This window comes from Arvicola amphibius, chromosome 8, assembly GCF_903992535.2.
Source record: "Arvicola amphibius chromosome 8, mArvAmp1.2, whole genome shotgun sequence".
NCBI classification, from domain to species: Eukaryota; Metazoa; Chordata; class Mammalia; order Rodentia; family Cricetidae; genus Arvicola; species Arvicola amphibius.
This window is the reverse complement of record NC_052054.1, coordinates 128,432,069-128,459,549: the sequence shown is the minus strand read 5'-3', so window position 1 is coordinate 128,459,549 and position 27,481 is coordinate 128,432,069. Positions and strand designations below refer to the sequence as shown.

The 27,481-nt window shown below is 42.8% G+C and overlaps 1 protein-coding gene and 1 pseudogene across 6 annotated transcripts in view; one reads left to right on the top strand and one right to left on the bottom strand.

Moving 5' to 3' along the window:
• The first annotated feature begins 1,290 nt into the window (after positions 1-1,290).
• Positions 1,291-21,744, top strand: LOC119821996 (annotated as a pseudogene).
• A 2,377-nt stretch (positions 21,745-24,121) lies between these two features.
• The window catches only part of Ino80d (INO80 complex subunit D), a 56,413-nt gene continuing 53,053 nt past the window's right edge, over positions 24,122-27,481 (bottom strand). For all 6 annotated transcript variants that reach the window (XM_038338773.1, XM_038338771.1, XM_038338775.1 and 3 more), the window contains one exon: positions 24,122-25,880. In XM_038338773.1, coding sequence (XP_038194701.1) covers positions 24,718-25,880 — 1,163 coding nt within the window. In that variant the 3' untranslated portion in view covers positions 24,122-24,717. The remainder of the gene's footprint in view (positions 25,881-27,481) is intronic.

Sequence of the window (27,481 nt, the reverse complement as noted above, 5' to 3'; positions counted from 1 at the left end):
TTATTGATATGAGCCATGCAGTAGTGGCACACACCTGTAATCCTAGCACTTGGGACACAGAGGCAGAAGGACCAGGAGTTCAAGGACATTCTCAGCTACACAGCAAGTTCGAGGCCGACCTGAGCTACAAGAGACCGTATCTCAGAACAATAAAAGGTAAAGGCCATCCTGGTCTACATCGAGAGTTCTAATTCATTCAGGTTACACAGTGAAGCACTGTCTTAAAATCAAAATCCACATTTGAGGATGTGGCTCAAATGATGGAGCGTTTGCCTTGCAAGCATAAGGACATGACTTTAATTTCTTGAACCCATGTTTTGTTTTTGTTTTCTTTTGTTTTTTGTTTGCTTGTTTGTTTAAAAAAAGCAGGCTTAGTGGTATACCCTTACAATCCTGGCACTGGAAGATAGAGACAGGCAGATTCCTGAGGCTCTGGCTAAACAGCTTAACCTACATGGTGAGCTCCAGTTGAATGGGAAACCCTCTCTCCAAACAGAAGGAGAGAAAGCTCAGAGGGAGAAGCACCAAACCTGAATATGATCCCCAGGATCCACATGGGAGAGGAAGAGAATAGACTTCTATAGGTTGTCCTGTGACCACCATATATGCATATGTGCATGATAACCTCCAAATAAAAAATAGCAATTACTAAAAAACAATTTAGAAACCAAGATGAATTACCTTTAAGGAACGACAACTGAGGTTGACATCTGCCTGCCACACAAATGAACATGCACCTACATGCATAACCATACACATGTGCCCCTGTACACAAACGTGCACACACGCGTGCACGCACACACACGCAGTAACTGATATGGTAGCTTTCACCTGCAATCCCAGTTCATAGGAAGACCACCAGTAGTTTGAGGCCATCCTGGGATAAGTTTTGTAATCAAACCTCTTAGCTACAGACTGTAGAAGAGTCTGTTTTTCTTTTTCTTTTTTCTTTCTTTCTTTCTTTCTTTCTTTCTTTTTTTTTTTTTTTTTTTTTGTTTGTTTGTTTGGCTGGTTAGTTTTGGTTTCTCTGGAAAGGAAAGAAGAGGAAGCAAGACAGTCCTGGCTGTCCTGGGGAACTCTCTCCGCTCCGTAGACCAGGCTGGCTGGCCTTGAACTCACAGATAGTAGGCCTGCCTCTGCCCTGTGAGTGCTGGGATTAAAGGAGTGCACCACCACCGCCCGATTTGTTTGCTTTTAATTCTGAAGCCGCAGAGATTTCCTTCCTTTCCACCCTAAGAACTACTGTGAGCCCAAGAGACTGGTGGGCTCAACCTCATGGACGGCAGTAAAATGTATGGAGACTGCTGGCTGCCCAGTCTGCCCACACAGCAGCAGAGAGAAGCCAGTGGGTGGACGTTCACAGCAGCACAAGCTCTGCTAACGGGAGAAAGATCTGTTCTGAATATTAGTATGTGCAGGGACCCCCAAGGATCTCAAACACTGATATATTCAGCCACATGTACAATTTACCAGCTAGGGTCAAGAGGGAATCTGATTGACAGGTACAGAGATGGGTCAATCTGAGCTATGAGGCTCAAGATTAATCATTCGGCATGAGTAATCTGACAGTAGCTGCTGAAAAGAAAGAGAAGATGGGTCCAGGCTGCAGTCATTTCTAGTCTAACTTGTTGGGTCTCCTGAGGGATAAGCATCCATACCACCCACACAGCAAGCTCCAAAAGATAAGCCTAGGGGGAAATGCAAGTTCTTCTCAGCCAGGAGCAAATGGAGACTTGAGGTTTTGTTGTTTAGCTTGGCTTTGGTTTTGGGGTTGTTATGTCCCTTGGACTATTAGCCTCTTCTCCCTCACTCTTGTCCCTGAAATGCCCATCCTAGTCCCTTCCTGTTATGTTGCTTCCTCTTCTTTCCTTTCCATGCACCCCTTTGGCTTATTTGGTTTGGTTGTCTGGTTTGCTTGTTTGTGTTTGAGACATTTTCCCCTATGTAGCGCACGCTGGCCTGTAATTTGCTTCAAAGCGGATGACAATCGTAGATGATGGGATCACAGGTAATGCACACTTCTACACCTGATGTCTTCCTCTTCTACATCTTAGCTCTACTGATTTCTAAAATCTTGTTTGTCCTAGGAATGTCCCAGCAACTTGCTTCCTGAACTTATTGAGGATGCAGCTGATGGTTTCAACTGAAGACACGGTTGATTATTTCAATTGCTTTGTGCTACACTTTATTATAATACCTTGTTTGTTGTCATATTGTACTTTTTGTTACTGTTGTCTGCTTCTTCCTCTTGAAGTGGTTTTGGGGATCATAAACCCAAGAAAAGCTGGCCCATAATGAAGACTCTCATAAAACAAGTGAAGAAAAAGGAAAACAAAATACATATTGAAAGATATATCCTGGGGCTGGAGAGATGGCTCAGTGGTTAAGAGCATTGCCTGCTCTTCCAAAGGTCCTGAGTTTAATTCCCAGCAACCACATGGTGGCTCACAACCATCTGTAATGGGGTCTGGTGCCCTCTTCTGGCCTGCAGGCATACACACAGACAGAATACTGTATACATAATAAATAAATAAATATTTGGAAGAAAAAAAATATATCCTTCACAAAACATCCTCAATTGCAATGCAGAAAAATGAGAACTTTGACAAACTAAGGCAATTGAACACCACCAGAAGCCAGAGTTCTTTAGTAAGTCTAGTCAAGGGCTGGAGAGATGGCTCAGTGGTAGAGCACTGACTACTCTTCCAGACTACCCAGGTTCAATTCCCAGCACCCACCCATGTGTTAGTTCATAAAGTCTATGACTCTGGTCCCAGGGTATCCAATGCCCTCTTCTGGGTTCGATAAGTACCAAACACGCAGGGGGTGCACAGACATACCTGCAGGCAAAGCACTCAAAACACACAAAATAAAATAATTTAAAAAACGATTAGTGACCTCATGTAGAGACTGCTGGTTCGTTTCCAGGCCATCTAGACCCAAATAATCATACAGAAACTATATTAACTACAACACTGTTTGGCTGATGACTCAGGCTTATTTATACCTAGCTTTTACATCTTAAATTAACCCATTTCTATTAATCTATGTATTACCACGAGGATGTGGCCTACGGGTCAGATTTAGGCATTTTTATCCTTCGGCAGCTACATGGCATCTCTCTAACTCCTATATCTATATCCATATCTATATCTATATCTATATATCTATCTATATCATATCTATATCTATATCATATCTATATCTATATCATCTATATCTATCTATCTATCTATCTATCTATCTATCTATCTATCTATCTATCTATTTGTGAGGATTTCCTGCCTGGCTATATTTTGCCCTGCCATAGGCCAAAGCAGCTTCTTTATTAACCAATGGTAATAAAACATATTCATAGCATGTAGAGGGGAATCCCACATCAACCTCAAGGGGAATTCAAATGAGCAGATGAATTAAATAAGGAATTCATTCAAAGACCTGCCTAAACCAGAAAGTCCAAAACATGAAAATTCAATAAAGAAACTGAAATTAGGTGGGGGCAAGGAGACTTAATAATACTGGAAATTAAAAGTTCAATAAGTCAAATTATAAAATCACAGTAGAAAGTGTCAACCAATAAACTGCATCAAGAAGAAAGACATACAGTGTGTATACACATACACTATACATAAGAAAATTAATACAAAACAATCATGACCTAAACTTTTTAAAGAAAAACCTCTAGGACATGATCAAAAGAGCAAACCTAAGAATTCTTGGGGTAGAGGAGGTAAGATACAAACTAAAGATACAGAAAATCTATTCAATAAGATAACAGCCTCAATTTCCCTAAATCCTGGAAAAGAATCCAAGTAGACATAACTAGAAAGAACACCCATGTCATATGACCTCCCAATGCATAGACTACACAACAAAGAAACAGCAATATTAAAAGTCCAGTTTGCCAGCATAACATTAGACCTCACTCAGCAGAAAACCTAAGAGCCATGAAGGTGCAGAATGATATATTTCAAGCTGTAAGAAGAAGTAACTGCCAACTGTCGTGGGAGGCTGCTCATTTGTTCCCAGCTGCCCAGACCTGAAATGTTCATTCAGAAACTATATTATTTGCAATAGTGTTTGGCCAATAGCTTAAGCGTATTTCTGGCTAACTCTTCTATCTTAAATTAACCCATTTCTATTAATCTGTGTAACTCCATGTGGCTGTGGCTTACTGGAAAGGTTCCAGTGTGTCTCTGGCAGCAGCTACATGGCTTCTCCCTGACCGCACCTACTCTCTCTATATATCTCTTCCAGTCTGGCTATATTCTGTTAAGCCATTGGCCTAAAAAAAGCAGCTTCTTTATTAACCAAGGGCAATAAAACATTCATACCATACAGAGGGGAATCTCACGTCAATCAACTAACCACCAAAAAAAAAAAAAAAAAAAAAAAAAAAAAAAAACCTTTTGAAATCAGTGAAGATAGATTTCATCTCACCCAATAAGAATAGTAATCATTAAGAAAGCAAAAGAAAACAACAAAGGGAAGGGGAAGAGAGAGCAGAAGGAAGGGTTTGGGGGGGGATACTAACCTTAAGAACATTTTTGAGTGAGTCATTTGGAAACCTATTATTTTATAGTCTGCATAGTTCAGAACACACACACACACGAGTTAAAGTGGAGTTATCTGCAGAGGGAATAATTGTCCTCCTAGAAGCCATAAAAAGCTCCAATTGCCATTGACCTGGAGAGATGGTTCAGAGGTTAGAAGCTGGCTGCTCTTCCAGACAACCTGGGTTTGTCTTACACCCACATGGACTCTTACAGTGGTCTGTAATTCCTGACTCAGAGGACTTGAGTTCCTGTACTGGCCTCTGTGGGCACTGTACACACGCTGCACAGAAATAAATGCAGATGAAACACCCAAACACATTAAAAAAAGCAAATAAAACAAAAAATCCCAGTGGCGGGTGTGGTTTGATAAAAGTCTAGTGCTAGGCATGAGACAATTCCCCTCAAATTGTTGGCCAGGGTGGTCCCAGAGACCCCCAAAACAATACAGGCTATTGCCATTACTCTTGGTTGCCCACTCTGTTGCCGAAGACAGCACAGACTTTGAAAAAAGCAGTTGGTACTGACTAGGAAGTCTCCTGTTTGTTGGCTAGTTTTTACAATATAGAGGTGGTAGGAAGATTTCTAAGGGAGAAAAATCACCAACAGTTTCACCCACCTGTGAACCCCGTGAGCTACAACAACAGCATGGAGAGATATGCCCAAGGGTGCATGGTGGCATGAATGTTATGGGAATAATCGGTTGCTTTCTTTGATTGATTTCAGGTTCACTATATAGGAAAATATCTGACCAAGAACTTATGCCTGGGGTGATCATAAGGTCTAGGGGCTTATGATCTGCTACTAGTATTTTGCTAAATGGATATAGTATTCAACTGCCCTATGAATACATATCTCTCTACCCACAGACTAGTGCAGCTCTGACTTCATTAGAGAAGTTTCTTTCTACCTTGGAAGGTGGTTAACACAAAAACTCACACTTGGTTCAAATGCATAGAATAAGTGTCTATGAACTAGTCAGCCATAAAAGGAATATCCGCACCATACTCTCTACCCCAAGACTCATTGAACATTGAGGAAGAGCCAGTGGTTGGGGAAGACCAAGACAAAACTGTCTTCTAAGCCAAGTGAAGATTGGCTCATACCTTTAATCCTAGCACTTGGGAGGCAGAGGCAGACAGTTCTCTATGAGTTTGAGGTGAGCCTGGTCTACAAAGCAAGTTCCAGGACAGTTAGAGCTACACAGAGAAACCCTGTCTCAAAAATCTCGAAAAACTAGAAAAAGATCCAGTGACTTCTGGATACAGTCACTGCACTTAAGAACTCTCGGCAGCTTTGTTGCTTATACAAAGCCTGTGTGAGATCAACCCAGTCAACAGTTAGCACGGAAGGAGAGGGGCTCACAAGCCCTATCTCAAGGTGAGGATTTACTGGCGGTTAATGGTTCGTAGAAGGAACCATCCTCTTTAAAGGTCTGGTAGGTTGACCATGCTCCATGGATGATCCCACACTAATGCGTATACAGATAACACAAACTGACTCAGAGGATTATGTTTTCAAATGAAGAGAAATATGTGGGGGTGGATCCCAGAGAAGCTGAGAGGAGGAGTGTGGAGTTGAGTATCAAAATATATTGTATGCATATAGGAAATTCTCCAAGAATTAAAAAAATCTTTTAAAAAACAAACCAACAAATGTTATGAAGATGTGAACAAAGGGAACTCTTGTACACCGCTGATGGGAGTATAAAGTAGCACAGCCACTACAGAAGTTAGTATGGAGGTGTTCTTAGAAATGGAAAATAGATCTACCATTTTAGCTATAGCACTTTTGGGCATTTACCAAAGGGCTCCAAGTAAACATTGCAGAGATGCTTGCTGCATAGTAAGTTGCAGGCCATCCTGAGCTACATGGGGATACTCTGCCTCAAAATAAAGAGTCATAAAAAAATAGAGTTATAGCATTTGCAGGAAAAAGGATTTAGCTAGAGATAAGAAATAGAGCAAATAGGTCCAGTCTCAGGAAAACAGATAACATGTATTTTCTGCCATTCTCATTTATGACTCCATGAAAGCAGAGATTCAGCTGTCTTGTTGGGACCCAAAAATGTGAGCCTATTCCACCTTGTCTGAAGATCAGAGAGTTTGAGTTTATTTTGCTCTCTCAAAGTTGTTGACAAGTGTGGCTACACACCCTGACCTAGGGTGTGGTTACTTGGTGTATTGGACATTAAGGTAGTTCATAAAGGTAGATCTGCTCCACCCTGACCAAAGGTTGGAGAATACAAGCATACTTCTGCTCCTTCTTTAGGAGTGGCTGCCTGCAGGATACTTGGTCTGGGGGGGGGGGGTTCACTGCCCAAACATCAAATACTTTTCTCAAGAATGGCTTGATGTCCCAAGTATTGGAGCAAATGACTGTTCTGGTTGTCCTTTGTATCATGTTAAAACAGTCTTTTGCCTTCTTCCTTCCTTTTGTATTGGGATATAAGTGTATAGAAAAATAAATGTGGTTAAACTCATTATGAGGAGGCATTGAGTTGTCTTCCCGATACTATCCTGTCTCCTGTCTCTGTGTTTCTTTCTTATCGCTGTTCCCCTACCTAACATTTCTAATCCTCATGCTCCTACTCACTGTGGCTAGGATCATGGCTGAAGCACCCCCAAAAGATGCCTCCCGATGCTGTCTAGAGGAATAAAGAAAACTAACTGGAGGAGTAGGAAGGAGGGAAGGAGGGGAATGGCTTTGGGGATATGCTCAATACACAATATATACTTGAATGAAAAACAGCTATAATACCTATACTTACCATAACCTAAAAACTACTATAATATTTAAAAAATCACTTATATTATACATTAAAAATGGGTGAATTTTATGGTATGTTAATTATGTCTAAACCTTTTACAAATTATGCTTTATTTCTTGAAATTGCCATATAATTACATAATTCCCCTTTCCCTTTCTTACCTCCAAGCCTTCCTTGCTCTCTTTCAAATTCATAGCCTTTTTTCATTACTTCTACATACATATATGTAGTATGCAAATTCATGTATATATTCTTAAATACATAAATGTATCCCGTTCAATCTGTATGTTACTTGTATATATGTTGTCTTAGGGTTCTATTGCTGTGAAGAGCCACCATGACCTCAGCAACTCTTATAAAGAAAGACATTTAATTGGGACTGGCTTACAGTTTCAGTGGTTAAGTTCATTTTCATCATATCAAGAAGCATGGCAGCCTGCCTGTAAGCAGGCATGGCGCTGGAGAAGATGCTGAGAATTCTACATCTTGATCTGCAGGCAACAGGAAGTAAACTGTCACACTGGGCATATGGTTTGAGCATATGAGACCTCAAAGCCTGCCTCCACAGTGACACATTTTCTCCAAGGCCACACATACTCCAACAAGGCCACACCTCCTAATGATGCCACTCTTTATGGACCAAGCATTCAAACACATGAGTCTATGGAAAGGGGCATTTCTTTTCAAATCATCACATATATTTTAAACGTTTTAAAAAGTCAGTGAGGAAATAAAGACCTTATAAGATAAACACAAGGTAAAGCAATTCATGTCCACTCAGCCAGCATTACAGGAGATACTTAAAGAATCTTACTACTACACAGAGAGAAGGAAAATAGTCACAAACATAAGCTCTCAAGAAAGAATAAATTGTAAGAGTAGATGCTGCTACAGAAATTGGCTAAGGACTTCTCTGGTGAAGGGAGTTTTTCTTACAGTAGGAAGACATAGACTTGAATAATGATGTCTCTGTTAAGTGCCAAGGAAGCTGTTCACAGGTCTTACCATCCCAGGTCCACAGAGCATAGCAGCTGTGGACTTGGATGTGCATGCAGAGGAGCATGACTGGAAGACAGGAGTGTGAGGGAAGCATGTTCGTGATGATGCTCATGCAAAGATGTGATAAGAGACATCTTATCAGGGTATGGTCCTTGAAAACCATACCATAGCCAGCTTTGGCAGTAGTGTCTTTAATCTCAGCACTTGGAAGGCAGAGGCTGGCAACCTGTGAGTTCAAGGAAAGAGCCAGAAAGAAAGAAGGGGGAGGGAAGGATGGAGAAAAAAATGAGGAAGAGAGGAAGGGGGAAGGGGGAAGGGGGAGAGAGAGAGAGAGAGAGAAAGAGAGAGAGAGAGAGAGAGAGAGACAGAGAGAGGAGAGAGAGAGAGAGAGAGAGAGAGAGAGAGAGAGAGAGAGAGAGGACCTTTTGATTGGGTAGCAGTAAGAGATAGATTAATGGATGCTCAGTTCCGAAATCACAAGATTCTTTTTGCCTCACTAAGGACTGTCTTGATGAGATCAATCTAATAGAGGATTCTTAAATCTAATCAACCTAAAAAAAACTGGAGGAAAGTGGCTGGAACTGGGAAAGCGGTGAAGCAAGAGTTGCACTGTTTATCAGCAGAAGGCATAAACCCAGACAGGAGAGAAATGATCCCAACATTATTCAAATGTCCAAACTCTCTTCTGAAATTCAAAGTCAACTCTTAGCTGTGAACCCCTGTAAAATTTTTTTAAAAAAAGTTCTATTATTTCCAAGATAACACAGCACAGGGCAAACATTCCCATTCTAAAAGCAAGGAGTAAGAGAATAGGGAGCAAGGACGAGCCAATGGCTATTCTTGGTTGTCAACTTGACTACAGCTGGAATGAACTACAATCCAGAAATGAGGGGCACACCTGTGAGATTTTTCTTCTTTTTTGCATGAAGTGTGTGAATCTACTTCTAGTTCACACCTTTGAAGTAGGAAGACACACACCTTTGATCCAGATCTTGATGTGGGGAGACATTGATTGGGACCATGCCTTCTGCTGGAAGCCTATATAAGTACCTGAAAGAAGGAAGTGTTCACTCTTTGCCCTTGCCTTGCTTGCACATCCATTTCTTCACTGGTATTAGATCCTGTTTCTTTGGGATTCTAATATATACTGAAGACCAGCTGAGACATTCAGCCTTGTAGACTGAGCAACTACTGGATTCTTGGACCTTTGATTCACAGCCAGCCACTTGGATTAGCTGGACTGCAGCCTGTAAGTCATTCCAATAAATCCCCACCCCTTCTCTCCACACACACACAGGAACTTACAGCATAAATCTGTGTGTGTGAGCAGAACAAAACTGGGACTGGGGGGCTAGATATAACCTTACAAGGCACCCCACTGACCTTCCTCTTACTGGGCTTTACCTCCTCAAGTTTCCACCACCTCTCAAATAGCATCACCAGCTGGGGACAAAGAAAAACACAAGCGTCTCTGGGGGATGTTTCATATTCAAACCCTAACACAGCTCTATGACCTCCTATGGATTCCCCTTCCCGTCTCTTCAAGTCTGCAGTCCTTGAACTTACCAACTTCCTCAGCACACTGCCTCCATCTAGTGACACTTACTGTGGCAGATGATAGACAAGCACACTGAGACTGGGGACAGACACTCAGCAGTGTCCAGAAGGGAAGTGGTCATTGCAGTGGAGTATGGGGAATAAGCAGCACATGTCCCCAGGTCCCCCAAAGCAAGGGTAAGAGGGGGGTGTTTTATTAAACACCTTCACTTCTATGAGAGTCTGGAGAAGGGAGACAGCCTGGTAGAATTTAATGCCAACTCCTTAACTTACAAGCCAGAAGACTTGAGGAGATATTCAAGTTATTTTCAGGACTGTAAATGAAATAAATGAAGTGCCATGTCTACTTTCTCATTGAGTCTTCTTGGTGCCTTATATGTTCTAGACATGAGTTCTGTAAGGTTTTTCCGTTCTGCAAGCTGCCTCTTCAGTTAATTAGCAATGTCCTTTGCAGTAAAGAAACTTTTAATTTCATCAAGTTCCATTTATTGGTTGCTTACTTTCTGAATGACTAGGGTCCCATTCAGAAACTCCTAAGTTACCTGAGCCTATATCTTGAAGTACATTCCCTGCTCTTCTAGGTTTGGGTCTAACATTGAGATCTTTGATCCATTGTTTTGCTAATTGAACAGTTTCAAACTGCCCTCCAAATCTGTAGTTTTCTCCTTACAGATTAACGCAGCTCCCAGACCTCATCAGAGACGTTTCTTGGCTCAGTGGACGGTGTCAAAGCAGGGACTCAGGTCTAGTCAAAAATGGAGGGTAAGAGCCAGTGTTCACCCACAAATGGAACGTCTTACACCCCTTCTCCAAAGCTCAGGGACCAATGCCAAAGAGATGGCATCGAGACTGTAAGAGGCAGGGGTCTGGGAAAACTAGGGGAACCCTGTCTTCTGGACAACACCCTGTACAGGATCAAGTCAGTTAACTTTCTAGCATGGAGTGGAAATGGGCTCATGAGCCACCACCCCTAACTAGGGAACTAAGAACAGTTGCTGGGTTCTAGGGGAGGAAAAGCCTTTTAAGGATGCAGTTCCTAGAAGTTGACCACATTCCAATGGATAGTTCCACACCTGTGAGTACATGGGCATCACAAATTAGAACCCAAGTGTTATTTAAAACAAAGTCATGTACTTGGGAAGGGGGGCAAAAGTTGGATCTATGAGGAGTTAGGAGTGAACATGAAGTGCTAGAAAAAAAAATTACTATTTTTAAAATGAAGTTAAATAAAACAGCTATCCTTACCTTCCACCCCTGATCTCTTACAGCCAACTTGAAGTCTATCGCCATTACTTTCCCATCTGTCTCCTTAACTCAGGCCTCTCATCTGAGCAAACTTCAGCCGTCACTTGACCACCCGCTCTATCAGTCCCAGCTCAAGGTCTGTGCGCTCTGGTTTTCTCAGGTGGGAAAGTCTTTCCATACTTTTCCTTTGTCCCTGGCATCATTATCATTACATCATTACATCTTTTTTAAAGATGAGTTCTCAGTGTCATTCAGGCTGGACCCAATCGGTCTCCGTCTCCTAAGTACTGCCACACCACCACCAAGTCTTGACTTCACTTGGAAATCCAAAGATCTCAACACTACCATCAGGCAATGGCCTCAACTCAGACACCACCCTACTGGCTTGCTTCCCATGGCTATAGCTCTCTTTAAATCTAAGCATCAGATCTCAAAGGTTAGTTCCAGGACTCAGAAGAGCAGCAGGTGGGCTGAAATACAGCTGGACGGGGAGGCATTGACCAGCCCAGGGGAAGTTCTGGGTTCAAAGCCCAGCAACACAGAGTAAAGCACCCTGAAGTAAAAAGCAAGTTTTATGTCAGCCGTACAGCTGAAGAAATGCACAGCTCACTGCTAAGCTAATTCCCTAGGCCACAGCAACTCCAAAAGCAGAGCAAACACGAGTTCCTTGCTCATGCTGGTTATTTCACAAACACCTTGAGCACTTCTGGTGCTTTTGATCTCAAAAGGTTACTATTTTTAGGGAAGTGAGATTTTAGAATGTCTTAAACATATATTAACTAGAAGCCAGATTTTAATTATACATGCAAACACACCTCCATGAAGTGAACATGTGAGTGGGTGGTCATTATTTCTTGCTTGGGACTTTGGTCTTAGCCTTCATGTGCCCCACAGAATAGCTCAGCTTCCCTCAGCATCAAAGGATGAAGCAAGCAGTGAAAAGTTCCAATTTACAAAAGCCTTGACTCCTCAGTTCTGTGATGGTACCAAGGCTGAGGAGTTTTTGGTGATACTGGGGACTGAGTCCAGCTGCTTCCACAAGCTACGTCTCCGTAGTAGTTACTTTTACATTTTGTTTTTAACTCTGGGCACACAACGTGAAATTGTTACTATATTTTCTGAAGTTGTGACCATGAAAAAAGAGACAGGCAAGTTGGTATAAGTCTGTGGTGGTAGCACTGGGAACTGAGTAAGGAAAACCGTTCTTTCATTTATCACCAGCCTGGGATACATAAAAGATGGGGGGGAGGGGCTGAGAGAAATGGTTTTGGGTTAAATGACACAGGTCTGGACTGCATCATACAACTTGTGGTTGGATTTCAAGCTTGAATAATATAGCTGAAGTCAATGTAGTTCTAACTTGTTAGGCTAGCCATAAAGATCATGAATACCTCCCTAGAACTGTTGATAGAAGATTGAAAACAGCATATTTAAGAAAGGGGAAACTGAGTATGATGGCATATGTCCGTTATTCCTGTCCTTGGCTGGCAGAGACAGAAGGGACCATGCACGAAATCCAAGGCCTCCTTAAACTACAGTGTGTTCCATACCAGCCTGAGGCACCTGATAAAATTTTGTCTCATAACAGTAAAGCTTAACTAGGCACAGTGGCTTATACCCCTGCAACCCCAGTGGCATGTGGGAGGTCGAGGCAAGAGAATGGCAACTCCAAGAACAGCCTGGCCCACACACTGAGATATAAGCCATCTGGGAAGCAGAAAAGACCTTGTCTCAGAGACCAGAAACAAAGAAGGAAAAGTACTTACCCTGCGCCAGGAGCTCCATCACAGGCAAAGGAAATGATTAGTAAAAGCGAGGCTACGTCACAGCAAGATTTATTAATACATCCAAAAGAAAGAAAGAAAAATCATTTTGTCACACTATATACAGATAATACATACAGTGTTTTATACACATATTACATCAGTTTTTACACAAGAAAAATATACATAAAAATGTAAACTTTTGTATACAAAAACCCTTAAACAAATTAAACAAGGACCAGATAACAAAAGGAGACCAATCCATTATTATTTCATCAAATTTTTAAAACAGTAATACAGTACATTCATTGAGATATATATATATGGAAAATGTGAACCATCTCTTCCTGTTTAAAGGGAAATCACAAACCAAAACTTCTCGTCTCCCCAAATGTGTCCTCCTCAGCAGAACCTCAGCCTTTTCCCAATCACCAGCCTCCTCTTCCACACTGTGCAGACACTAGCTGCTCCCAGTGTGCGTGCTGTGACAGACATGAGAAGATGCTTGGTTTGTGAGTCCCCTTTAAGCAGCCACCCTCCTGTCTATGCTCTGAATGTATGGCATATGAAGCACACTGTGTGCCAAGGTGATCGAGAACACCGAGGAGGAAGAGCTCTCGTACGGCTAGTCCTTGCTACCGTGCAGTTCCGTTGTTAAAAGACATGCCTGCCTGTCCTTCGCTGGTTTCCAATGGCTACTCCACCTTTGATTTCCCACTGCAACTTGGTTTTAATTTACACTTGGGCACTCTGGTTAGTAGCATACATCTGCCAAGAGGCTTTGTGTTAAAGGCTGATTCTGATATCAGTTCCAGTGAGCTACTCTGTGCAATCTGCTTCCTTAGGAGTACCCTTACTCCACTCCCCAGCTAACATAGCATTTAGGATTATCTATCCATCTACCTTTCTCTCCCCCTATTCTCAAGGTTTAATCTGCTGCCAGCTCATCACAAACAAAAACAGTATTTAACAGTTTCGTCTTAATGTTCTTGTATTCAATACAGAAAACTGAGAGACAAATGGGAAAAAAATACCTTGCGGGGAAAAGCAGTAAGAATTAAATATATGCCAAGTACATGCAACCTAAGAGTTAATTTTCAAAAAAATTAAGTAGTATCTTTAAAGAAATCAAACTTTGCAAAATAAACTACGCTTAGGACAGCATCCTGAGAAGCGTCTTCTTTCCAAGGTGAACTGTGAACAGGCAGAATGACAAGATGATCTATTTCCTTGCAGCAAGAGAGGGGTCAGCTTCCCCCAGCAACATGATCAAAATGATCGTTACTCATTAATGAAAGGAAGAGGCAAATTGGTGAATTAAGTTGATCAAGGAGATGGTAGATAACACACACAAATGGCAATGCTAGGATTGCTCTAAAACTGAAATAAACAAGCTGGGTTGTGGTATGTCGCTGTTTCAGAGAAGGGAGATGCGCAGAAGGCCCCGAGTGGATCTTGTCTCTGATATGCAGATGCTGTTTTCAAAATGACAGTCTCCCTTTCAGTCACACAGACACAACAATAAAATGAATAGGAAGCTAAATAAATAGTGTATGGCTGTCTTTAGATGAGACCTTTAAATGTTCTTTAAATAACTTTTTGATAATGTATTTTAAATCATTACATACAATTGCCATTGCAGTGGCAATATTCCAGTAGGGCAGCATTTTGCTAAATGTAAAAGATTGCCATTTAGAACTCATACATATACATGTGTATGTACAGTTATATCAACACTATTTATATACATATATATCTAGAGAGCAACATTTCATTGCCTTTGAATGTTTCTATGTCCACTCCCACAATGTATCTTGGAGACATACTGTGTGAGTATATATACCAAAGTATATGTACACATGCACCAACATGTGTATACACACTTTGATCTGTGTGTGCATAAGAGCTTTAAAGGCACGATATATAAGGGTGAAAGCTTTCTAGAGAGCTGTGGCAGAGTTAGAACTGAATGTCACAACTGTGAGCAAAGTCAAAAGGAAATCCAGCAGATCCAAGACACAAGAACTCATCAGAGCACTTCATCATGAGAAGCATGAGTCAGCTGTAGATTTAAGAGGCTTCCATGTGACTTTATATACTTTGTTAAACTTCAAAGGATAAATTTAGATTTAAAGGACAAAGTTAATCAAACTATTTAAATGATGATAGGTGTGGAAATGTACCTAACACTAATGTCAATCATAACATCATAATTGTAGTTTTTTTTTTCACTTTAAGTAAAACACTCCAAAGTTGCCTAGGAAATTTCAAAATTAACTGATTAATGTTGGCTTTTTATTTTTCACCACTACCTAATTCTCAAAGAAAATATTACTGAAAGCTGTATACTATGGGGGACTGTCAGTGATAGAGGAATATAAAAGCAACAGCCAAGGCAAGAGAACTAAGTCAGAAAGGGGAGAGGAGGGAGGGGGTGATGTGGCTCGCACATGCCCTGTCCAGGCCACCCTCGGAGTCCATCTCCAGCACTCGGACAACAGACAGCTCAGCGCAGGTGTGAGTGGTCGGCAGAGAAGCCAGCTAGCAGTCTGCGGACAGTGCAACCGGTGTGGCCAATGTCATCTGTCATCTGTGACTCTGAGCTAAAGGATTTCTATCTCAGTATGGTTGATGATGTACTCTAGACTGCTGTCACTTCCACAGGCTTGCAGAATAATCCAGAATTTCCCACAGATGCATAATCTTGCTTAGCAAAGGCTGTAAATCTATTACACACACACATTTTTAGGGAAATATATGTATATAGCTTTATCTATACACACACATATACATACGTGTATATATAGATTTATACAAATGTATAAATAAACATAATTCTTTTCAATATTCCCATTGACAAGGCAAGTTCACATTCAGCAAAGTGCCACCACGTCCCATATACACATCTCTGTACAGATATACACAAAGGGTCTGTTTTCACCCTTCAAGAAGGGGAAATTGATTCTAGCAAATTCTGTTAACCAGCAACTGAAGGGAGAAATGGCATCAGTACAAACTTCCTCCTCTCATTTGCATGCGTATGTACAAGAAGTATGCAGATTTTTCAAAACCCAAAAGTAAGAGTGAATGGAACAGGGAGATGTTACAAAAATACCATCTAAAAAACACAGAAAGCTTTCCCAGGTTTTGACTAAGATGAATTAAGTGAGGCCTCAAAGACAACTACCAACTCAAACATGGACTTAGGAATTGCTGTCCTGATATAGCCCCTAAGTATATGAGTTTTCTTTCTATCAGAATAAACATGATGGAGCACAGCAAAATGGCAAAGCTCAAAGTACAGGAATGTATCTTTCTTTTTAGCTCCACATCAATCAGGTAGGCATCAAAGGTAGCATGATTTTTCCTACAGCCAAAAGATTAGGGCTGCAGTGCTCTGTTCCATAACCAATGGTACGATTCAGTTTTTAAAAAATGTTTTAGAAATAACGAAAATCATACCAGCTTTGAAATATGCATAGTGAAATGAGCTCACTAACTCCTAAAACAAGCTTCAAAGGTTCTTTATCAAGGCCTAAGTTTTCTGATCTTGATCATGAAAACATCATAATACTTTTATTACTTGGAATATAAAGAACATTTATTAGACACAAAAGTGTTTCAACAAATCTGTGGTCCCATTACCTCAATATAAACAAGCTGTTATCTAGGTCTTGTCTTTCATCAGTATGAGGCTGGCCTTAGAATCTGCTTTTCCTATGCCACTTTAAAGACACCCTAAGTTAATTCAAAGGGTTAAAGAAAATGCACATGATATCAGAGCCAGCCTTTTGAACACAGCATAGCAAAGAATATGGCATGTTTATAAGAAAGAAACAATGGGAAAGTAACTGGAATACCCTCAGCTAGATAAAACATATTTCTATAATACATTCGGTTACCTTTCTATTTTTATACAAGCACACATTCACCTCACACACGTGCCCCCGATGTGTATTTTTGCATGTGTGTAAACACAGACAGATACACGCACACAAGTAATTTACTTCTATTTTTAAGTCACAGTGGGAATTCCTTAGTGAGGAGGGGAAAAACGTTCCTGAATGAGACACTGAGAACTAGATTTATTAATTTTACTTCTCAATTTACAGAATAAACTGTAAATTAAAGAATAAATCCATAGGAAATAACAGAGGTCTTAAAAACTTGGTTTACAAATTCCAGCTCCAGGAGTGGAGTTTCACCGGACCCTGTCACTAGGCGTCTAGCCACCGTAGTGTGAACCACAGTCACGCCCTACAGAGCAGGACTCTCAACAGCTCCAGGAAGGAAAGATGTGGTCCAGGGTGCTCTACACTGTGAGGCCCCAGGTCATCCTTTTCTTTACACATCTGCAAGGTAGCGAAGGACAGCTGTACACCTTGACACGGCAGAGATCCAGTGGAAAAAGGTGCGTCACTAGTTTGTTTTGTCAAAGATAAAAATAAAAATAAAAGAAGCTCATATATAATTTTTAAGCTATTAAAACACATAGGCAACATAATTCATTACACTCAATACAGCTTTAGTATAAAACTTATAATTTATGAGGTGATGTTAATAGCATAAATTAATATACCTTTTCTCTTAAAATCTACAATAAGTATTCTGAAAGCTCATGGGGAAGGAAGTTTTTAAATAAAAGTTTTAAAGCTGTGCATGATGGGAAAGGATTCTGTCCGCTGAAGCTGAGATGAGAGCCTGAAGTAGAAAGGAAAACGTCCTCGGTGAGCTACCACGGGCTATGAAACCAAATGCTTTCTCTTTCTTGAGCTCCCATCAATGATGAGTCACCTTTAGTTTCTCTTAAAACTATTTTCTTATTTTAAAAACTGCCCTAATTTCCGCAAGGAATCCCTGAGACATACTCAACACTATACAGTGAGAAGAGCTATCGCTGTTGAGAACTGATCCAACCCTTTGGAAGAGAGGCGCATGCTGTCAGCAGGCATCACTCTACCGCGTTAGCACTAACCCGCTGGAGATGCCTGAACCTTAATGACACAGGCTGGAGTCATTTGGGGGCAAATCCGTCTGTTCCCAGGAAAAGCAATGGTGTAGCCTTTAGTTATCCTGCTGCCTTCCGCTCTGCATGCTGAAGTGCTTTCCATGGGGAACTTGGGGTGCATATAGAGCTTAGGTCAGTGGTCCCCAGCTTAAAAAGCAAACAAACAAACACATAGAACAACAACAAAAACCAATGAAAAAAGATTCTACCCCTCGTGGGCCAAGGTGAGTGCGGCTCATGTGTGTGCATGTGCACACTGCAGCACCGGGGATGAGCGTGCAAAACAGGCAGAGGAGGAAGGAAAGAAACATGCTGCCCCACTGGCCTCCAGGACCGGCCAGCTTTTATCCTAGAGACGGCTCTGCACCCTAACTCAGACCAAAGACCATCCTGGATCTATACTTCAAGCCATTCAAAAATTACTGATACTCTGGAATATGGGTCAATACAGTTACAACACTTCTCTCTGAAACGCCACATCTCATTTTACTCGTTCCTTATCACAGCGCAGAGGGGAAAGCTAACTGAGAAAAGGAGCTGAGTAAAACAACGGACGGCTCCCTAACCTAACCCACAAGTGCAGTGTCAATGACGCTGGCTGTTGGAAAAGCCATGAACACCCAGAAGTTCCTCTTAACTCGCCGGCTAGGGAGACTGCTTAACAGACCTCCACCTATGCACTTCACAGAGACCGTATTATACACATGTGAAAGACAGCATTTAAAATACTACTCTAATTAAAGTGTGATTTTGGGTTCCCACCAGAATATAATAACATGGGGAAGCTTAAAGAAGCCAAAATATCAAGCAATCGTTATTTTTCTTTTCTACATAATTCCAGGGAAGATTTTCAAGTTACTGAAAGGGGGAGAAATACATAACTTTTCATGAGTGACTATCCCCATGAAATAATTTTAACAGAAGAAACCTTTAGGACAGTGTGGGAGAGCAGTAATAAAAGAAATACAAATGAGGAGTCACTCCAACTAAACTCAAAGGTGTTTCTAAATTTTCTCATTACACTGCAAAGTTGTATTGACCTTTCAACAACCCATTCTATTAATTATCCTATACAAGTCAGCCAAAGAACAGAATTTAATCTTTTTAAGTCTAAAAAGAAAAGATGAAAAGTCTAAAAAGTAAATACTTTTAAAATTCTAATGAATTCCAAGCCTGTCGAACAGTTTAGTGTTAACATCCTCACAGTCTGCACATCCATGCTCGGCACTCAGCGAGAGGGAGGCAGTGACTTCAGGGAGGTGAGCGTCCCACCGGCACGCGGCCCAGGATGCCAAGGTGCAGTGAAGACTCCAGGCCAGACTCGAGGGACACACAATAAGGGCTTCACCTCTGTGTTATGCAACTCTGACGCCAGTTTATAAGACGCCACGCAACAGGCCACCAGAAATCAGTTCCTTTGTACAGAAGGAACGACATGCCCAGGACACCTCTTTCCAGCGTGGACGTGGCTTCCTTCCTGCATAAAGAACTGACTGCTGTGTGGATTGTGAGCACGGACTGAGAATGAGCTTTGGAAAAGTTTTAGTGTGACCCACAGAGGGGGTGATCCCTAACCTTCAGATGAGAGTCTGGTTTACTTCAAGAGATTAATCTTAATAGTTATCTGGCAAAGATAAACTATTAGCTGTCCTTAGCCTTACACCAACTTTAAGGAATATAAAACAACCACTTTCCAACTCCATGTGCAATGACTACCTGACTCTCATGAAACCATCATCTTCTCAGAGGGCCGGTCACTAGACACACCACACGACCTGCCAACACGGAACTGCTCTCGCTTATGAAGCAGGAATGCCTCACTCGGTTCGCTCACTAGAAAACAACCCTTGCTTCTCAGCAGCTGTTTCCACTGCATAGTCTGTCACTTGGTGGTCTACCTGGAAGTGCTAGTCACCATCCTGGATTGTTTACTAGCTGTGTGCCCTACGCAGGTGTGGACATCGCTAAGCCATTCTTACAGAGGAAACAAGCAACATCTTAAGCACTTTACTAAAATAACACTAACAACTAAAGGAGAGAAAGCCCATTTTCTCTTCAGATACCAGAGATTACGGTTGCTGAATATCAGATTCTCAGAGCACAGAATGCATTCATTAATTGCAGCAACTTCAAAAATTAAATCACAGTAACACAATCTAACTGGCCTTTAGAAATGGTCCCAAAGAACTGCAGAGACAGACTGAGCCTCCACTGTCACTGTCTCTTATGTACTGAGCACTGCGGCAAAAGCTAGCGTTGATTCCAGTACTGCCTTACCACAGTACAAGTGCTGTTTTCATGTAAGCATGATAAAAGATGCTTTTTTTATTTGCATATATTAATGTCCCACCTACTATTGAGAGACTAGAACTGCTCCAAAAAACTAGAGAAGAAACAAAGTGGGTACCGCTTGGCTTGTGGATAAATACTTTTCCAACAGGAGATGCACAAGAAAAGCAAACTATAGGCCTGGATGTTAGTTCTGAAATATTAGAAATGTGTGCTTTTTGCTAATTATTCAATTCTATACCAGTACTTTCTAAGACTATCCTCTCTTCAGCTATCGTCATGGGCAGCTAAACAAAAGAGAGTTTACTCAAGATTTTTGGCGTGAAGCTTTAACTGGCAACATTCCTGATCACTTCATGCCTTCTTACTCAAAAGCAAAGAAGGGCTTTTAAATGCACATAAAACAGAAAACTGCGGAGCTCCTGGGATCGCTGAAGGCTTCAGTCAGAGGCAGGATCCTGCCCGTGGGTGACATGGACTCCTTCTCAGAACCTAGGACTGGCTAGCAGTGGCCAGGCCCAGAGGGTCCTGTGTCCTTCCAACTCCTCCCACTGTGTCCCTTCACAAGCACAGAAACTGGCCTCAAGTCAGAAGCCAGTGCCAAAGCAGTTGCCGCTGCCAGCGTTCCTCGACCTGTCTCCAGGCTCAGCAACCTCCAGAAGAGTGAGCAGCCACAGCCCACAGCCTCTGGAAATAATTCTGACAAGGAACAGGCATCAAAACAGAAAACTGAAGACTTGGGGAAAAAAAGGCAGTGGACTCTGGAGGATTTTGACATTGGCCGCCCCCTGGGTAAAGGAAAGTTTGGAAATGTTTACTTGACAAGGGAGAAGCAAAGCAAGTTTATCCGGGCCCTGAAGGTGCTGTTTAAAACCCAGCTGGAGAAAGCAGGGGTAGAGGGAGCACCAGCTTTGAAGAAGTGGAGATACAGTCGTACTTGCGGCACCCAACATCCTCAGGCTGTTTAGGTATTTCCACGATGCCACCCGAGTTTATCTAATCGGGCCGTCTACAGAGCGCTCCAGAAGCACTAAGTCTGAGACAGAGAACAGCTGCTTCCATCACTGAGCTGGCACACGCTCTGTCTACTGTCATTCAAAGAGTCATCCACAGAGACATTTAGCCAGAGAACCTGCTTCTTGGGCCAAATGGAGAGTCGAAGATCACAGACTTCGGTGGTCTGTGCATGCTCCATCTTCCAGGAGAACCACACTGTGTGGCACCCTGGACTACCTGCCCCGAGATGATTGAGGGCCGGATGCACGATGAGAAGGTGGACCTCTGGAGCCCGGGTGTCCTCTGCTATGAGTTCCTAGTTGGGATGCCCCCCTTTGAGGCACAGACCTACCAGGAGCTCTGCAGAAGGATATCACGGTTGAATTCACATTCCCCGACCTTGTGACTGAAGGAGCCAGGGACCTCATTTCAAGACTGTTAATGCACAATGCAAGCCAGAGGCTAACACTAGCGGAAGTCCTTGAGCACCCCTGGATCACAGCTAACTCCTCAAAGTCTTCCACCGGCCAAAAAAACAAAGAGCTAACTAGCAAATCATCTTAGAGAATTCGGAGCCATGGCCACTGTGCAACTGTGAGAAATGCTCCATCACTGCCCCCGGTGTACCCTGCTGAGCAGGCATTCCCTGGCCTTGCATCCAGGAAGCCCCACCTGAGCACATGTGACATTGCCCAAGCCCCAAGAACCATTCTGCTTCTCCTGGTTCAGTAATCTGGAGGAAGGTTCCACTGCAACAGTTCCCATGGCCTGTGACCCCAGAGTGTCCTTGTGGGGTCTCACTGTGGGAAAGTTCTAACTCTGGCCACCTCCCCAGTGATACCTATGTGCGTAGCCTTCAAGTGCCTGAGTGTGTGTGTAACTTACTGGGCCGCCAGGCCTGGCTGGAAAAGCTGTTGGAATGAATATGTAGTTTTCTTTTAAATGTTAAAATAAAGGTTTGTGTAGCCTTTTAAATGTTAGAATAAAGGTCTGTATAGCCTTTTCTTAAGTGGCAACCCTTCAGAACACTGGTTTTCAGCCTTAAGCCTGTATGGGATTCAGATCCTCCACCACCTCAACGGAGCCTGTGCTCAACCTGCTTTGGACTCGACTCAGATGTTTCTAGATGTTACGGGCTGTTACACTGGAGTTCTGTCAAGTATGCAAACTTGTTAAATATATAAATATATGTATAACATCTAAAAATTTGAGAAAAACACCCAGAAAACTGCAAACAATAAAAAGGTGCAACCTACTGCAAACTCAGTCTCGACAACTAGAGAATTTTCAGCGGTGAATGCAGGGACAAATAGCCACTGACAGTCCAAGCTGATTACCCATGACTTTCCTCTCGCGGTCAAACAGGGGCTTGATAAGGAAGTCCAGTGCTGCTCCGCTTCAGTCTTCAACTGAGACACAATGGAGACAAAATAATTTTCTGAGGATGCACAGTTAGTGATGATTATAACGGGATGTGAAAACAGCTTAGCAAACGAAGTGACACCCTGGAGGTGAGGTGGCCACTCCTAACCTTTCACTGCAGTGCACTGACACGAACAAGCTGCCGACAGAAGTTCACAGGCCAAACAGGCACAAAGCTGATCCTCACCATTTAGGAGAAGCTCATGGTGATATGCAACAGAATTTCTTTGTGACATAATTTATAATTTAGAAATTTCTCAATCTGAAAAATGGCAAAGCTAATACCTTAAATGTTGCAATTAACATAATTTTTAAAAGAAATACATTACAAAACATATTTTGCCCTCCCCAAATTCAATAAATATAAAATAGGGCATATCGTGATTTCATACAGACATGTGACTTTCCCTCCAAAAGCTCAGGCACACAGTATGTGCATAATGCCTGCTCACATCACTCCTTTATAAGGCAGAGAAAGAAAGCCTTCGGCAGAAGGGACTGGCTAGAATAGCATAGCATGAAGAAAACATACATAAGGAGAAAATATGTCCCAACCTTTACTTGTTAGGAAAGAAGGAATTAGGATCAAACAGTCCCTGACAAAAGAATTACTATACCACATCATTAACAGATATGTTGTCTTATTTTTAAAAATATACAGATGTAAATTAAATTGAACTCAGGTGTGAATACCCAATGGTATCCAAAGGGACAATGAAACCTCAGCAAACAGATCAGAAAGTGAAGTTCCACCCTTCTCTGGAGGGGAAGGCAAGCAAGAAGAAACCCCACATATCACTCCATAGTCACCAACTTACTGCACTAATCAACAAGATGTTCACCTTAAAACCTTGATACTTTAAAAGATTTCCAAATTTACTTCACCTTAAGTATTTAAATTATTTTAAAAGTACCTAAGGTAAGTCAAATTTATGTCTAATTTCCATATTCTGCTTTGAAAGAAATTTTAAAATGTGTGTCCTTCCAATATTACACATCACTTCACAACTGGTACACGGACTCTACACGTGTCCTCAACAGTTCACAAATCTCACCAAAGAATCACAACTGTAAACATGTAAGAACTAGGAGCGAATGACAGGCCAGGCAGGGCACGGATGTCGCCTTTCACGTTTACCTGGTCTAGCCTGCTTGTTCACATCAAAACATTTTTTAATTACAACTTGCAAATGTGTTCCATGAGTGAGGGATTTTGAGACAAATACGCATGGAAAAGGCAAAGTGACTGTGAGGCCCTAGACCTGAGCGCCCGAACCACGCGGGGGGGCGGGGCAGTTGTCATGACACTCCCTGTCACCGACGTGAACTCAGCCTTGCGTGGCTCCTCTCTTCATAGGCTGATCATTAGCGACAAAGGGCTGTGTTATCACCACCACGCCACCCCTCCTATTCAGATGCTTTAGTCAACTCAGTCAGAAACTATGCTAGGTATGAGACGGAAGGAGGGAAAAAAAGAGCCGTAAGCTTATTTGAGAGAAAAAGACAAAAAAAAAAAAAAAAAAAAAAAGCAACCATGACAGCTACTTCCTGCACTGCACGAAACACATACGGGGTGAACACGCATTCACAGGCAGTCAAGAGACAATGTTCTTTTCGGTTAACCATATCACAATTAGGAATGGCACCCAGGCCTCACTGTGGCGTTTGGCAGTCGGGGCTAAGTCAGCGTTTTGATTTGCCTCCACACACCGCCTGCTACACAGGATCTCAAAAGACCACTCCATCTACCACAGCCTATGTAAAAACCTGGCTAGAGAAGGGAAAGCACTGATCTCAACACTAGGAAATAGGAAAGGGCACTGGTAATCTGAGGTATCTTCCACTTCAATCCTATCCGGTCACTGTGCTGCGCCACCAGAGGAACCACCAGGCCGAGGACCCGCCAGGAGGGAGGAGCACCAGTGCTAAGGAGCACACGTGAACACTGACACAGGTCGCCGTGCGCGCACGGCCACTTGCTGATTGGGAAGGGGGTCCTGCTAATCCCCACTCTTGTTTCTAAATCTTCTGTAGGAAAAGAGGAGAGGGTGCAAAAGAGGAAACAAAGATAGAAAACACCAGGTCCCACCTGCCGGAAAGCACAGACGCGCTCGCTCAGTTGGGGGTGGGGAAAGGGGGAGATGCATTATTGGTACTTGTAGCCGTGGCACCTGTTACTGTGAAGCCTGTGGGGGGCGCTATGGAGCTGTGGCTGGGCTGCAGGTCCTTGGGAATGCCACTGTGAGCACTCAGCTGGTGGCCGAAGGCTGCACTGAACTGCGGGAGCTGCTGCTTGGGAGAGGAGGAGGCCATTAGTTCAGCGGAAGGCCCCATGCCACTAAAGCTGGTCTGTGGTAACCCCGGAAGCACACTGGAACTGCTCGGGGTAACGGTGGCGAAGGCAGGCTGTGTGGTCTCTGAGTTGGACGTGGTGGGTGGCGTGGAGAGGGAGGTGGAGAGAAGGTGTCCATCCGCGCCAAGGAGGTTGCTAAATGCAGAGGGATCGCCAAGGTTGACGGGGAGATTCCCCCAGTGAGTCCTGGGGTTGGCCACTCCTCCCAGTGGCACCTCAAGGTGGGCGGGGAGCAAGTGCTGCGCCATGGCGGGCATCTCTGCCGAGAAGGTAGCTGCCATATGATCGCCAGAGTAGGCCGTGTGGGGGGAGGTGATGCGGTCACTGTAGGGCGACGGCACGTGCTCGCTATCGTAATGGCTTCCATGGGGTGAGGAGTGTGAGTGATCACTGCTGTATTGCTGTCGTGAGGTGATTAGGTCATCTGCCTTGCTCAGCAGCTGGGCAGGGTGTGGCCTCTGGGAGGCATGGCTGCCATCGTGAAGTCCATGAAACTGTCCTGGGAAGGCTCTCTCCCCGAGTGCACTCTGGCTGAGCAGAGTGGCAGAAGTAAGGCCAACGCTGGCTGGGGCAGAGAACTGCCCCTGGATCTGCCCTGCCAGGGGCGTGGGTGGGTTAGACAGGCTAGCAGAACGGAGGAGGTTCTCGTCCAGCTCCAGACTAGAAAAGCTATCGTGCACTATGCGTCCATTCAGCAGCTCCCCTAGGTCCGGGTTCACTTCTCGACTCAAGGACTGGATTCCTGAAGCATCAGTACCCGCGGAGAACACCCCCATTCCTCTATCTGACAACCCCTGAACTGGCACACCGTCTGACTGGGTAAGTACCCCAATTGTACTCAGGCACTCGAGAGAAGTTACAGCTTGCAAGGCCCGCTCAAGTTCCTCAGCTTCTTCGGTGGTCGGGAGGAGGTCTCCATTCTTTCCTGCGTTAACCAAAGCCGGCAGCATCAGCAAAGCTCAGAGATGACTCACAAAGCACAAGTCACACGTCTGAGTATTTAACACTAACCTATCACAAAGGAGTCCCTGCCAGGCTTGGTGGTGCACACCTTTAATCCTAGAACTTAGGAGGCAGAGGCCAATGTATCTCTGTGAGTTCTAACTGAGCCAGGTCTACATAGCAAGTTCCCCGCCAGTTAGGGCTGCATAGTGAGACTGTCTCAGAGAAAGAAAAAACAAAGACTTCTGTGAAAAGAAAAAAGTTTCTTTTTAGAGACAGGGTTTCTCTTTGTAGCCCTGGCTGTCCTGAAACTCTCTCTTTAGACCAGGCTGGCCTTGAACTCACAGAGATCCACCTGCCTCTGTCTCCAGAGTGCTGAGACTAAAAGCCTGTTCTACCACCACCCAGAGGAAAAAAGCTTCTTTTTGGGATTAGAAAGAAAAAGAAAATATTGATGATCTGCAGCACAGGTCTCAAATGTCAGCTTTCTTGGAATTTCAATGACCATCTTTATTTTTCTCAGAAATCTACCATAAGAAATGGTTTTTATTTATTTACTTTTTGGTTCGTTTTCAGACATGATTTCACTTTGTAGCCTTGGCTGGCCAAAAAACTTACCATATAAACTAGGTAGACCTCAAACTCATAGAGATCTGCCTGTCTCTGCCCCCCAAGTGCTGAGATTAAAGGTGTGTATCATCAAGCCTGGCTCTGTTAAATTCTTTTTATGTTTATTTATGACTAAGTGTATCTGTGTGAACTTCCATCACATGAATGTGAGTGCCTGTGGAGGCCAGGGTGTTGGATTCTGGGTCTGAAGTTACAAGCAATAGTAAGTTGCCCAATAAAGGTACTGTACATTAAACTCAGGTCCTAACTGGGTGATGGTGGCGCACGCCTTTAATCTGAGCACTTGGGAGGCAGAGGCAGGAGGATCTCTGTGAGTCTGAGGCCAGCCTGGTCTACAGAGTGAGTGCCAGGACAGACTCCAAAGCTACACAGAGAAACTCTTGTCTCAGAAAAACCAATAAGTAGGGGAGGGAGTGGGAATTTGAATTTGGATTGGTATTTTTTTAAGGCAATAAAAAAAAAAAAAAACATGGTAATCTGAAAAGAAAAAGAAAAGCCAATAAAAAACAACAACAACAAAAAACAAAACAAACAAGCTCATGTCCTCTGGAAGAGTACAGCTGCTCTCATCACGGACACTGAGCATTCTCTCTCCTGACCAGGCATGGTGGTGCACACCTTGATCCCAGCACTTGCTAGGTCACAGAGAAACACCTCCATGCCTGGCTCCAAAGACAGGTCAAGCTGCAAACAATTTTAGTAAACTGATATGTTGATCGGCACTGTCAAAACATTAAGGAAAAGTACTCACTTTTATGGAACAAAATTACATAGTTATTAAAGTATAAATCTAATAAATATATAATATGATTAAATTAATTATGTATTTCTCACCTTCTGAAAGCAACTTTAGTGATGGTATTTTCCATTTATAGTGACAGACATTTTCTGTCAGGAAAAAACATTTCAGATAAACTGCAAAAGGTTATTTTATTTAAAAAATTCATAATAAAC